The sequence below is a fragment of the Callospermophilus lateralis genome, chromosome 11, assembly GCF_048772815.1.
Source record: "Callospermophilus lateralis isolate mCalLat2 chromosome 11, mCalLat2.hap1, whole genome shotgun sequence".
In the NCBI taxonomy this organism is placed as follows: Eukaryota; Metazoa; Chordata; class Mammalia; order Rodentia; family Sciuridae; genus Callospermophilus; species Callospermophilus lateralis.
In genome coordinates this window covers 7,673,344-7,686,842 of record NC_135315.1, presented here as the reverse complement: position 1 = coordinate 7,686,842, position 13,499 = coordinate 7,673,344, and the positions used below count along the sequence as shown (strand labels likewise).

The 13,499-nt window shown below is 48.9% G+C and overlaps 2 protein-coding genes across 2 annotated transcripts in view; one reads left to right on the top strand and one right to left on the bottom strand.

Moving 5' to 3' along the window:
* Positions 1-13,499, bottom strand: part of Slc39a11 (solute carrier family 39 member 11) — a 413,949-nt gene that overhangs the window by 384,479 nt on the left and 15,971 nt on the right. The gene's annotated exons all lie outside the window — the stretch shown is intronic.
* On the top strand, positions 9,259-10,368 carry Sstr2 (somatostatin receptor 2). Its single transcript, XM_076871222.2, has one exon. The coding sequence runs from the start codon at positions 9,259-9,261 to the stop codon at positions 10,366-10,368; it is 1,110 nt and encodes a 369-aa protein (XP_076727337.2).

Sequence of the window (13,499 nt, the reverse complement as noted above, 5' to 3'; positions counted from 1 at the left end):
ACACACATTATCAGGATCTAGAAAAATGACAGACCCAGTTTGCCAACCTGTGTCACTCTGCATACCCATCCTGCAGCCGTTCCCCAGGGAGGGCAGGGTGGTTGTGGTCTTAGGCTGTGTGGTCTTAGGCATGGTACTTAACCTCTCTGTGCAGTGGATGCTTCATCCACAAAAATATGTTAATTATGTCAAGGGTGCTTCATAGGATTGCAGTGAGGAGCAAATGAGTTAATATAAAATAACTAGTACAGTGCCCACCACAAGGAAACACTCAATAGGTATTAAAAATCAGTTCACAAGACCTCAGAAGATGAAAAGACTTCCCATGTTCATAGATAGGCAGAATTAATATGGTTAAAATGGCCATATTACTTAAAGCAATTTATAGATTCAATGCAATCGCCATCAAAATACCAATGACATTCTTCAAAGCATTAGAAAAACAGTCCTAAAATTCATTTGGGAGAATAAAATACCCAAAATAGCCAAAACAATTTTAAGCCAAAAAAGCAATCCTGGAGGCACCATAATACCTGACCTCAAATATTCTACAGAGTTATAGTAACCAAAACTGCATGGTACTGACATAAAAACAGGCACAGAGACCAACAGGACAGAACAGAAGACACAGAGACAACCCCGCACACACACACAGTCATCTGATCCTTAACAAAGCTGCCAAAAATGTAACTGGAGAAAGACAGGCTTTTTAACAAACAGTGCAGGAAAAACTGGTTATCCATATGTAGAAGAATGAAGCTAGACTCTTATCTCTTACCCTGCACAAAATTCAACTCAAAATGAATCAAAGATCCTAGAATTAGAGCAGAAACTACACAACTCCTTAAAGAAAATGTAGGGTCAGCACCCCAGCTTCTAGGAACAGCCAACAACTTTCTCCATAGGAGTCCCAAAGCTCAGGAGATAACGCCAAGAGTTAATAGACGGAACAGCATCCAATTAAAAAGCTTCTGCACAACAAGGAAACAATAAAGATCATGAAGAGAGAACCTACAGAGTGAATTTTGCTAGCTACTCTTCTGACAGAGGATTATTATCTAGAATACATAAAGAGCTCCAAAAAACTTTACACTAAAAAGTCAAATTAAACCAATTAATAAATGGTCAAATAAACAAACAGACACTTCTCAAAAGAAGAAATACAAATGGCCAACAAAGACTTGAAAATATATTAAACACCACTAGCAATTAGAAAGATGCAAATCAAAACGACATTGAGATTCATCTCACTCCAGTCAGAACGGCAGCCATCGAGAACACCAATAATAGTGAGGGTTGGAGAGGATGTGGAGAGAAAGAAGCCCTTCTGCACTGTCGGCGGGACTGTAAGTTGGTACAGTCACTATGGAAATAGTATGAAGGCACCTCAAAAGACCAGGCATGGAGCCACCATATGACCCAGCTGTACCACTCCTCAGGATTTATCCTACGAAATAAAGTCGTCTTACCTACATGCCCGTGTTTATAGCAGCACAACTCACGAAAGGCACACTAAAGAACTAGCCTAGGTGTCCGTTAACGGATATAGAAAATGTGGTATATACACACAATGGAGATTTATTCAGCCATAAAGAAAAATAAAATCATGCCATTTGCAGGAAAATGGATGGAACTTGAGAGCATTAAGTAAGCGAAACAAGGCAAACTAGGAGGTCAAGGGTCCTGTGTTTTCTCTCCTATGTGGGAGCAAGAGGGGGGAAAAGGAAAAGGTGGGGGGCATCTCATGAAAATCAAAGAGAAACCAGCAGAGGAAAGGGACCAAGAGGTGGGGGGGAGGCAGGGAGGGGAGATGAGCCGGGGAGTGATAGTGGCCAAATTGTGTTGTTATATTGTGTGCACGTAGGAATGTATAAAAACAAACCTCATCAATATGTACAACTCTAATGCACCAATGAATAAACATGGGGAAAAATAGTTTACAGGAAAGGTTCCTAGGGCTAGATGAATTCTGAAAGACTGGGTTGAAGATCAACAGTTTTCTCTATGGCAAGACTTCTCACAATGACAATACTAACAAGGCTGACGGTTTGTCCCACAGAGGAGGAGGGGTTAGTTGAGATAATAGCCTGCACCTCATCACCCCATGTGCATAATGGTCCCTTGATTCCTCCAGGTAGTCCTAACAAGTCAGGGAGCCGCAGGCAGCCTCCCCCAGACCCATCTGCTCTCACAGAACAAACGTGCCAGGAAACACACTCTGGAAAGGTCCCAGGTTACCGCCTTGTGTGCTGGAGGAGACCTTTTACCCACTAGGCCCCATTTTTAGACAGGCATCAAGACCCACGACAGCAGAAAGGATTTTTCATGCCATCGGATACAAGGCAGCCTTGGAAAGAGAGTGTGGAAGCTGACCTTTCGGTTCTGGTAAGATGCAGATGGTTTGCAGGGAACAAGGGACAGAATGGTTGAAAACAGGAACATTCCAGGGATCCTGGAAATAGGAACATCACTCAAGAACCTCCCCTCCCTCTGAGGGTCCACCACCCGCCTCCCCAGCACTGTGCACAGCAGGAGGTTGGTCTCCTCCCAAGGTAGAAATGCAGAGGCCCACCCGGGCATCCCAAGAAGCAATAAAACCACCCAGACTGCTCGCTGGCATCCAACACTCCCAGCCATATCCAACTCTCCTCCTGGGCCGCTTGCTTTCCTGTAGGCTTAATTTCGATATTTACTTCCACCAAATTGATTGCAAAGTAACAATTTTCTACATTTAATTTATTAAGCAGTTAAGAGAAGCAATGACTTTCTTGGGAGTTCAGTGCCTTAGCTGAGAATCTTCTCAAGGCAAGAGTGAGATGAGCATATCTCCCTGTGTTAGAGCACTGGCCTGGCCCTTTGTCCTACCCTGTTCTTAATTTCCTGCCACCTATTGTCCCTCTGATAAGTGCTGAAAGGGGGAAAGGTGTTATTTAATTGCTTTAAAGATAGGGAACAAGCCAGAGTGGAGGTTATCTCCTCCCCAACCCCTCTATTTTTCTGACTCAAGCCTTTGTTACTTAGTTACTAACAGAGCCACAGAGGAAGGAGAGCTGGACTTCTCTTTGCCCACAGGAGTGTGTGGGGGTGGCCAGCCAGGAGGAATCAAACAGGGAATAGGAATTTGAGGTCGCCACAGAGGACAGGGGGCAGCTCAGTCACACAGCTCTCTCCAGGCATTGGCAAGTGGGGGCAGGGAAGCATCAATGATCCGGCTAAAAATCAACAATTGTTCTAGATGACACATTTTCTGTTGTTGGGGTCAATCTGTTCAGATCCCACTGGGCCAGCTGCAGGAAAGACCCACAGGGTCAGGACTTGTTCCAGGCTGTGCCTGCCCAACATAACCTATGCAGGACAGGGGAAGGGGGGGCGGGTAACTTCCCAAGGAAAGTGCATGGGGGGGGGGTTCCATGGGAGCACACAGAGGCACCCCAGTTGTCTCAAGAGGGGGTGCCTATTGAGCCGACCCTTCAGGAGCCACCTATTTTGGATGGTGGTACTTATATAAAAACAAATAATCTCCAAACCACGCATTGTCATAGGGGTCACCTCAACGAGGGAGGAGGCACTTCGAGCCAGCTGTTCATTTCTTTATGGGTTGAAAATGATGTTTATTCTTTTCAAATGATACATGAATTTTCCATCAACCGTTGGAGAACTTTTACAGGATAAAAGTTAAGGAAATTTGAAGGCAGAGTGGGTACTTCCTGGCTCCCTTTGCCCCCTCTTTCCCTGGAAATCAGGGCGGGTATGGGTTTTAAGCCAGAGGTGGGAATAGGCATTATGACAACTGGGCGGCCGCGGGATGCAGTTACTCTGAGCTCAATTCCATGGCCTGTCCCTCTTCCAGTGGACAGGGAGCAGGGACACTCCCCTCTTCTGGTGAGTTGCCTTCCCCTGCCCCTCTTGTACGCACACACAAATCTACAGACAGACTGACTCCCAGCGAGGCTGGGAGAGCAGACAGTCCCTGGCTGTTTTCCTCCAGCCCCTAGCTCCAGGATGACCAGCAGCCCAGAGACAGATGAAGACTAGAAGCCCCTGACTCCATCCTTCCAAGCAGTGAGCTGCTACTGATTCCTTTCCCATGGCTCATTCCTTTCTTCAGGGCTCATCTCACCTGTTAAATAGCTTCTGGACTTTGCCTTTCATTGGTGAGCTGGAAAATAGGATGGACAGACCAAGGCAGCTCCGCCCACAGAGAAGGCTAACTGGGGTTTGCTTTCTGACTTCCTATCCTCTAAACTGTATTGAGTGGTGTGTGTGTGTGTGTGTGTGTGTGTGTGTGTGTATGTTGAGGTGTGTGTGTTGAGGTGTGTGTGTTGGTGTGTGTGTTGAGGTGTGTGTGTTGGTGTGTGTTTGTGTGTGTGTGCTTGGAGGACGGTGAGTAAAGAGAGGCTGTGGATTGATTATGACTTATTAAACTATTGGAACACAGGCTGAATCATCACAGTCAAAAAATAAATAGCTGCAACTTGATGCGACACAACTCCCACTTCTTCTTGCCCGGTCCTCTTTGCTCCCTGCACAGCACGTAGGTAGAGGGGCTGCCATGTCCTATGCGCTAGTGCTGACTGACAGGCTAAAGCAAGGGGGCTGTAGAGCTCTTGGACCTCTGAGCTGTGGAACCCGGATCATTCTATCCCACTGAGCCTCTGATGGCTCTTTGAGCTGAGCGAATCTCGGAATCCAGGTGCAGCTCCGCAGGCACTGATGACGGCGTGAGGAGCTTTTTCTCTCTACCCTTTCCTGTGCATCCTATGCCCAGGGCTTGCCCATGGTAGACACCACTTTGCAAACTTGTGTGACTTAGAAAATTGCAGAGATCCCTGAGCGAGTCTGGGTCACCAGGGACGCCACGCCAGCTGCCTGGAATATTTTGGGTGATACAGAATCGATCCTATGAAACCAGAGGAAAGCAATACTTGTCCCTGCCATGAGTCTTGAAGAGACAAACCGCTTCACCCTTCACGCCCCTGCATGCGGGTCCCCTCTCCACCCCACCCCCGACCCCAACCGTACCCGCCAGCTCTGCCCGCAGCCACCCTCAGGATTCTCCACTTGTCTCACCCGGGTCCTCCTACAGGACCCGGCGGGCGGAGCGAAGCTGCAGTGACGTAATCAGAGGGGGGGCGTAGGGAAATGTGCCGAGGGGCTCCTGCCCAGCTGGGCCAGTCCAAGCGGCGCAGCCACCAGCGCGCGCGCGCGCGCGCGCGCTCCCAAGGCCACCCGCCCGCAGAGCGCCAGTCCGCGGCTCGGCGCGGGCGGACAGCGGACCAGACTGGCTGTGGGACGTGAAAGGGGCAAACACCAGCCAGCTCAAGGGAGCCGGAGGGGCCGGAAGCCTGGACGCCGAGCGGCAGCCACCCGCCAAGCGCTGCGCTCCTGGGCGCCGTGCTGGATAGGGGACTGTTACTGAGGGCTGGTGAGCCCACTTAACGGATTACCGCGAAAAAGCAAGGTGAGGTTGTGTGCGTGCCCGTGTGTGCTTGTGTGTGTGACACAGAGACACATACATGGAGATGTAGGAGCAAGAAGCGCACTTCGGCACCTGTGTGCATCAGCGCTGGTGACAGTGCGCCCATCCGCGCGACCGAGCGCAGGTTCGGGTGCAGGATTCTCCGCCCGGTGCTCGCTGGGGGTGAGTGTGGTGGAAATGAACGACAGCAGGTGTTCTGGCGTGAGTAGGGGGAGCTATCGTGTGTGCTGGAACGGACTGGTCTGGATAGCCCCAGCCCGTGTGCGCCTGGCGTGTGCCTTGCAGCCCTGTCCTGGTGGTAGCTGAGATGCGGGGAACAAGTTATCTCCTAGCCACCCGCAAAAGAGCCTTGGCGCAAGAGAGCGAGGCCAGCGGGGCTCGGGTGCCACCCTGGGGCTCCTGAGGACGCATTAGAGATCCCGAGATTTGAGCCCGGGAGGGGCAGGCGATTGGAGCACTCAGCCGAGGAAAGGGGATTCTCTCCTCTTTTTCTTCGCTGGCTGGGGAAGTGGACCCGTACTTGTAGGGGGTCCAGCCCAGGCCCTCAGGCAGAGACTGAAGAGAGCTAACGCTGGCATGGCCAAGTCCCCAAGCCACTGTCAGGACTCCCAGCTGTCCCTGGCACCATAGCCCACCTCTGGGTTTAAAGGCTGGACATATTGGTACTCAGTCTTCACTGTCCTTTTGTCTCCCTAGAAATGTTAGGGAATCCTGTAGGAAACCATTGCTCCGGAGGGTCAGCCACTTGATCAGCGGAGGTTTTTCTTTTTTTTTTTTTCCTCCAGGATCCTGGGACTCACCTCCTGAGGCCCAACCCTTTTGGTCAGCGCCCCATGGCTTCTCCTTTGGTGCTCTAGTACTAGATGCTGGGCTGTTGTCTCTCTGCCACTGAGGTTAGCAGGCTCCTGGGGAGGTGGGAGTCACGACTAAAGGAGGCTGGGGGATGCCAGAAAGATGGGCAGAGTGGGTTTTAGGATCACCACTGCAGCCAGGTCCCCATCACAAGTCTCATTTCTGGAGGTGGAATGGGCAGCCCCCCTGGACAGATACCAGAGGTCAGTCTCACCCTCCTCTCCAACTGCTGGGTCTCAGAGGAAACCAACAACAGGGCATTTCCAGTATCTAAAAACTCTTAGGCTGAAAAAATAAAGCAGATAATCAAACTTCCTCATATTTAATTTTAACCAAAATCCAACAGGTATTGGTGGATTGGCATTTGGAATCCACTTTTCATGGGACAACCATGAAGCAGAAGTCACTCAGATTTTTTTGTTAAAAACATTTGCTATGATTTAAGCCATTTCTTCCCAGGAGCGTCTTCCTGGCTCCAGCCTACCATGTCCCTCACCTTCATCAAGGCTCCAACCCCATCTTGGGCTACCTTTCAAAAGTGGCTACCTTTCAAAATAGGCTTTCTCAAACTATTTCAGGGGAGGGGAACTGACCCCCATGCAGAGGAAAGGGAAGAGTTAGGGCTAGAGGGTGGCATGAGAGGCTCCCTCTCCCCTGCTGCAATAGCAACATCTCAAAAGCTCTAGAAAGAGCTTCTTGTAGCCCCTAGGGTCTTTGGTCTTACCCTGGCATTGGAGGATGACCATTCATGGTACACAGATGCCACCCTGGCAGGACTGATGGTTAATGTACACTCCCACTGTGGGTAATTCAGATAAGATTCTGGGTCTGTAGAATTGAATAACTGAGGAGATGGTTGGAAACGATAGTGCAAACAATCCAAGTAAATGCAGAGATATTGAAACAGTTTCTTTATAGCTTCTGGGTTTAAGAGCCGCCAGCTGGCATTTTTACCCCACATAGACATGAAATCCTGGGTCCCCAAAATTCTGTGCAAAAAAGATTAGCCTCAAAGGCCATACCTCACTCCATGGACAATGTGTGACTGAGGAAATTAGCATAGAAAAAATAAGAAAGGCGCCTGGCAATACAGAATGAATCAGAGGTGGGCAAGGACCCTCAAGTACTGGTTGCTGGTGACATCTCCTTTAAGGTCTCTACAGTCTCTCTGGGCAGTAAGCACTCACCCATCTATCTTCAGGCACCAGGAAAAGCACCCTACTTAGAGGAAACATGCTTGCCTAGTGGGGCCAAGTGGTGCTGGGCATACCACCCCTGGCCATCTGGCTTCTTTTTGGAGTCACCTTCTGCCCTGTTCTATTGCTTCCCTCTTCATCTACTCAAGACCCCAGCTCCAAAATTGTCTTATGAAGTCGCCTCTGATCCTCCAGGAAGAAAGGTATTCCTAGGTCCCTTGTTCCTAGCTCCAAGCAGTTCACACCCTGTGTCAACCAGCTTCATTGTGTCTCCTGATAAATGATCACCTCCCAGAGGGCACCTGCCCTGTCTTTGTACCCAGCAGCCAGTGATGTTTTTTGAACAACTGTAGATAAGTCATTTCATTATGGGATCACATATTGTTCTATACCCTAAGCCAAGCCAGTAGTGCTAGAGTTATTTTTCTCAGCATGGAGGTAGTAATGCAGGAGTCAGTTGCTTCAAACCCGAACCCAGTTACCAGCCCCTCATTTGCCAGCCCACTGAGCAGCAGATGTGATGCTACAGAAAGCGTGGAAGTCTTGGGGTCAGGAGGCCTGTGTTCAAATCCCAGCACTACCAATTATAAAAGCTAGACGCTTCAACTCCCTAAGCCTCAGTTTCCACATCTTTAAAACAGGGACAATTTCCCCCACCTCTGGCCATGGATGGGAAGATGAAGGGGATGTGGGCGTGAATGAACCACCCCAGAGCTTGTGATTTTCTGTTCATATCAATGAAGAGACTGCATCTCTCGGCCCTCGCCTGGCTCCCATTTTTGTCCTCCATCAGGGGACTGCAGATGAAATCTGTGTGTTATTAGCACTCTGGAGTGGCACCCAGTTCAGGGACATTAGGGAAGCATTTTCTGCTACACAAGAGAGTCAAGCATTTGGGGTCAGAGAAACAGAAATGGAAAAAGAAAAACTAAACTGAAGCACACATTTAAAAACAAAATGAAAGCAAGCCAGACTTTTATTTTTAATATTGAAGACTATAAATTGATTCACTGTGTGGGCAGGATTCAATAAATTAGACATAATGAGATGGTGGGGGGGGGATAACACTTCTGAGGTTCCCGTCATGAGCCCTACATGATGCCAAGGCTCTACGTGTCCTCCCTCATGACTCGCATGTTAAGCAACCCTGTGGAGCCCAGCAGGGGATGGCTGGGCATGAGGTCCCATGGGCTCCCCAGGGGAGCCAAAGTCTGGGGGTTCCCACCACGAGGTTGGTTTCAGAAGAGAGAGAGTCCCACGCGGCCGGCAGTCCACAGGGATTCCCTCAAGGGAAAGGGCTCTAGATGCCAGCGCCAGGCCCCTCTGAGCTCGGGGGCTGGAACTCTCTGCCTTCTTGTAGCTGCACAGTCAACTCCTTAGAGGTCAAAGTATGGCAGGGAGGAAGCCACAGCACCCCCTAGAAGTGCGTCATCAAAGATGACGGCTTAGCCCTGCCCTTCCCCCACTACTGGGAAAAACCTCAAGGTCTGCGCAGGGCTGGTGGCTGTGACACTGGCACAGAAAGATAACACCTTTTCCCATTTAAGAGTACATCTAAGAGGATAAGCCAGAAATTCGGAAAGCTGGCCAGGGTTTCACAGCTGGTGACTGACTGCTGGGCCCATCTTGTTTCCTTCCAGATGTCACTGTGGACCCCTGGCCTCCAGGGCCCACTGAGTGGTGAGTAAGATCAGGGGCAGGTTGGCTCTTGGCTTGGACTGAAAAGCAGCCATGGAGACGGTGTACGAGCAACTCAATGAGAGCCAGGCATGGCCGCCCTCCCCCTTTGACCTCAATGGCTCTGCGACAGCAGCGAACAACTCCAACAAGACAGAGCCGTACTACGACATGACCAGCAACGCGGTCCTCACCTTCATATACTTCGTGGTCTGCATCATCGGTCTCTGTGGCAACACTCTTGTCATTTACGTCATCCTCCGCTATGCTAAGATGAAGACCATCACCAACATCTACATCCTCAACCTGGCCATCGCTGATGAGCTCTTCATGCTGGGGCTGCCCTTCCTGGCCATGCAGGTGGCGCTGGTCCACTGGCCCTTTGGCAAGGCCATCTGCCGGGTGGTCATGACTGTGGATGGCATCAACCAGTTCACCAGCATCTTCTGCTTGACGGTCATGAGCATCGACCGTTACCTGGCTGTGGTCCACCCCATCAAGTCGGCCAAGTGGAGGAGACCCCGGACAGCCAAGATGATCAACGTGGCTGTGTGGGGGGTCTCTCTGCTGGTCATCTTGCCTATCATGATCTATGCTGGGCTTCGGAGCAACCAGTGGGGGAAAAGCAGCTGCACCATCAACTGGCCAGGTGAATCTGGGGCGTGGTACACGGGGTTCATCATCTATGCGTTCATCCTGGGGTTCCTGGTCCCCCTCACCATCATTTGTCTCTGCTACCTGTTCATTATCATCAAGGTGAAGTCCTCTGGCATCCGAGTAGGTTCCTCTAAGAGGAAAAAGTCTGAGAAGAAGGTCACCCGAATGGTGTCCATAGTGGTGGCCGTCTTCATTTTCTGCTGGCTCCCCTTCTACATATTCAATGTGTCCTCCGTGACCGTGGCCATCGACCCCACCCCGGCCCTCAAAGGCATGTTTGACTTTGTGGTGGTCCTTACCTACGCCAACAGCTGTGCCAACCCTATCCTCTATGCTTTCCTGTCTGACAACTTCAAGAAGAGCTTTCAGAACGTCCTCTGCTTGATCAAGGTGAGTGGCACAGATGACGGGGAACGGAGCGACAGCAAGCAGGACAAATCCCGGCTGAATGAGACCACGGAGACCCAGAGGACCCTCCTCAACGGAGACCTCCAAACCAGTATCTAAATTGCCTGGCCAAACAAAATCCAAAACTAAACAAGCAAGCTCCGCCCACGGCAAAAGACTCCCTTCTCACCCACTCTTCCCTCCTCCCACCCGCACACCTGGCTTCTAGGATAGAGGTCCCATGGGACTGAGCCCAAGTCACAGACAGCGAATGAATGGGCTTGTCTGGTAGATAAGTAATACGTTGATTACCTCCCCTTTAAGTGAACACTCAAGTGCAGGCAGACAATTCAAAGTCTGGAGACCTATGACCTTGACAGATGCTCAAGTTCAACAAAAAGAGAAAAAAAAACAACCCTATGTGCGTGTCTGTGGACTTCCAGCCTGCTGTGTAAAGTGTGTTCGTATATTTATACTTGTATATTCCTGCTGAGTATTTGTACAGTCATCGCTTTACACTCCCTGTGTTCGGTACAAGAGCAGCAAACTGAAGCGTGCAGAGTGCCCAGGACATGAGCCACGGTATGGAACCCTAAGAAATGGACTTAGCGGGAAGCCAGCAAGCTTTACGTTTCAGAGATGGCTCTCCCTGGCCTTTCCCAGCCCAGGACAAACCTGAGCGCTCTGTTCCTGTGGGTCATGTGCTCTCGTAAAATATTGTGAAAGTGAGATATTTTTGTATTCTTTCTCTTAAGAGGGCCCCCCCTGTTACCTAAGCTTCCAATCTCCCCAAACCTGCCTCTTCCCCTAGGTGTCTTCTGCATTGATTTCAAGCAGCTAGGTCAAACTCAGGATGGGGGAGGGAGAAGACAGCCGAAGACCCAGGATATAAATTGTGTTTCCTGTTCTCAGATACAATCAGTTATTCATTTACCCGAAAGGATCGAAATGGTTGTGGTCATCAATCATCGATTTATCAACACAAAGCCTGCTTTATCATAAGATTGGGCTTTTCTTCTTCTCAATTTGCTTTATTCTTTATTAGGGAGCCACAGAGAGGGAAACCACTAGCCTGAAAGGCAAAAATTGGACTAGGGGAAATGATTTTATTTCCCCAACATAAAAATAAATAAGAATGAAGCAAAATTATACTTTCATTAGAAACCCATGAAACTGCCTCCTTTTTTTTTTTTTTAATGCCAGACATGGCTTCCTAATGAAAGAAAATGGAAATGTAATTCAACAAGTCCTCAAAGCATTTTTTAAGGACTTTCCACAAGGCTGGGCATTAAGAAAAATCACAATGTATACTAGAGATGTGAGGACATTGTTCATAAAACACACACACAGCCAGCATGGTGGTGCATGCTATAATCCCAGTGACTCAGAAGGCTGAGGCAGGAGGATTGCAGGTTTGAGGCCAGCCTCAGCAACTTATTGAGACCCTATCTCAAAATAGAAAATAAAGGGGGCAGGGGATGTGGCTCAGTGATTGAGCGCCCCTGGGTTCAATCCCTGGTAATAAAACACACACACACACAGAGCTAAACTCTATGTGTAGGGGTATGTTGGAGGAGCCCCGGCCCTCAGAGGCACTGCCCTGATACCTTATTCCCTACTCTGTGTATAACTGTCAGATCATTACTGCCGTGGACCCTCTGAGCTTCCCCAGGGGCTGCTGTAGACAGGCATTTCACACCATCAGGGATTTTTATTCCCCAAATTGTAGCTGGGCCTATGTACAAGTGATAAGAAGAAACAGTCCTCCTTCCATTGACTGGGCACTGTCCCCAGAATATGAAGAAATATACACTCAGGTGTTTGCAAGATGCCACCATGTCTGGCTTTTATAGGAAAGCATCACTCTTAACATCTCGTATAGATTTTACCATATTTTAAAAAAAGCTTTCCTCTCCTGGCTCCCTGATAGGGCTGGCAGCCCCGCTGTGGCTCTCCTGGATGGCAGGCTGACTTTATTCTATGTCCTTCGCACCTCCTCGTTCCCAGAAGTACTTGTCGTGGCTTAGAAAAATATGTTCGATAAGAGTTATGATCAACAAATGAATTTGTGCAAAAATAAAAAGAGGTGCAATTATAAACTAAGGTTACTAAAAAAGTCGTTGCAAAAAAAACGCCGACGCAGTGAAATCCCACACCCTTGCTAAAGGCAAAGCTTGCTGCCAGTCCAGCTCAGGGCTGGCTTCCTGGCAACGCACTTAATGGAGAATGACTTTTTTTTTTTTTTTAATAAAAATAAGCAGAGGTTTGGAAGGAAACACTATAAACACAATTTTACCATTATTTTATGTCTTTGAATAAATGCTGGTTGGTTTTTTTTTTTTTTTTTTTTTTTTTAACTTACGGAAATGATGGCAAGGGAGCAAGAATTGGAAGAAATCGTTTTGAAGAAAAGAGTAATTCCATAGTATCCATGTCTGTGCAAACAGAAAAACCCTGGGAGGCAGGGTCCAAAGCAGCCACCACAAACAACCTCAAAATGAAAGGCACACCCAGTCCCTGGGGGCGCTCATCAACAGGAGGGTCATCTAAAAGCAAAAGGAAGGGGTCTATAAGACCCATGCTCTAATTTCATCCCAATACGTAATCAGGTCCCACTACACAGAAATGTGTTCTCCACTTTTCAAAAGACCTCTTTCAAGGATGACTTGCTCTCAGGTTTTCTCTTATCCAAAAGAGGAAATAAACCTTTTCATGTAACTGTTAACCTAATTTTAATTAAAAAATGTAATTTTAGCCTCAAATGAAAATAAACCTGCTGGATATACTGAGAGGGAATAAGAAGTAACGCAGCCCACCGATTGTGGAGTATCTGATGGCTGAGTTGTGCTAGTCACTCCTTACCTTCCTCTAGCATGGGCAGTTAAGCACTGCTTAAACCCAGTGGACTCAGGGGCCTGGGGCCTGGGCTGAATGATGTTGACTTGCGTTTCAGTAACAGGGAGGTGGGTGACAGTGAATATGGAATTGGAACGTGGGCTTAGACAGTGGATGGTGCATGCAGGCAGAGAGGAAAACGGTGGCTGGCGGATGAGACTTCCAGAGCTGGCGGTGACCTCAAGTCCATCTGTTTATACCAATCTGACCTCCTCTTCTTGATGGAGTATGAGTTCTGCTTGCTGAAGCCCTCAGCCCCAGCTGTCCCCATAAGAGCACAGTGCTAGGAGAGCACAGTGCTGGGGAAGCACACAACCTGGTGGCTGGTCTGGAGAGGAAGCCAAGGGCTGCCTGGA

Excerpts from the sequence above, each read along its gene's own strand:
- Sstr2 (XM_076871222.2), top strand. The coding sequence starts at position 9,259 with ATGGAGACGGTGTACGAGCAACTCAATGAGAGCCAGGCATGGCCGCCC.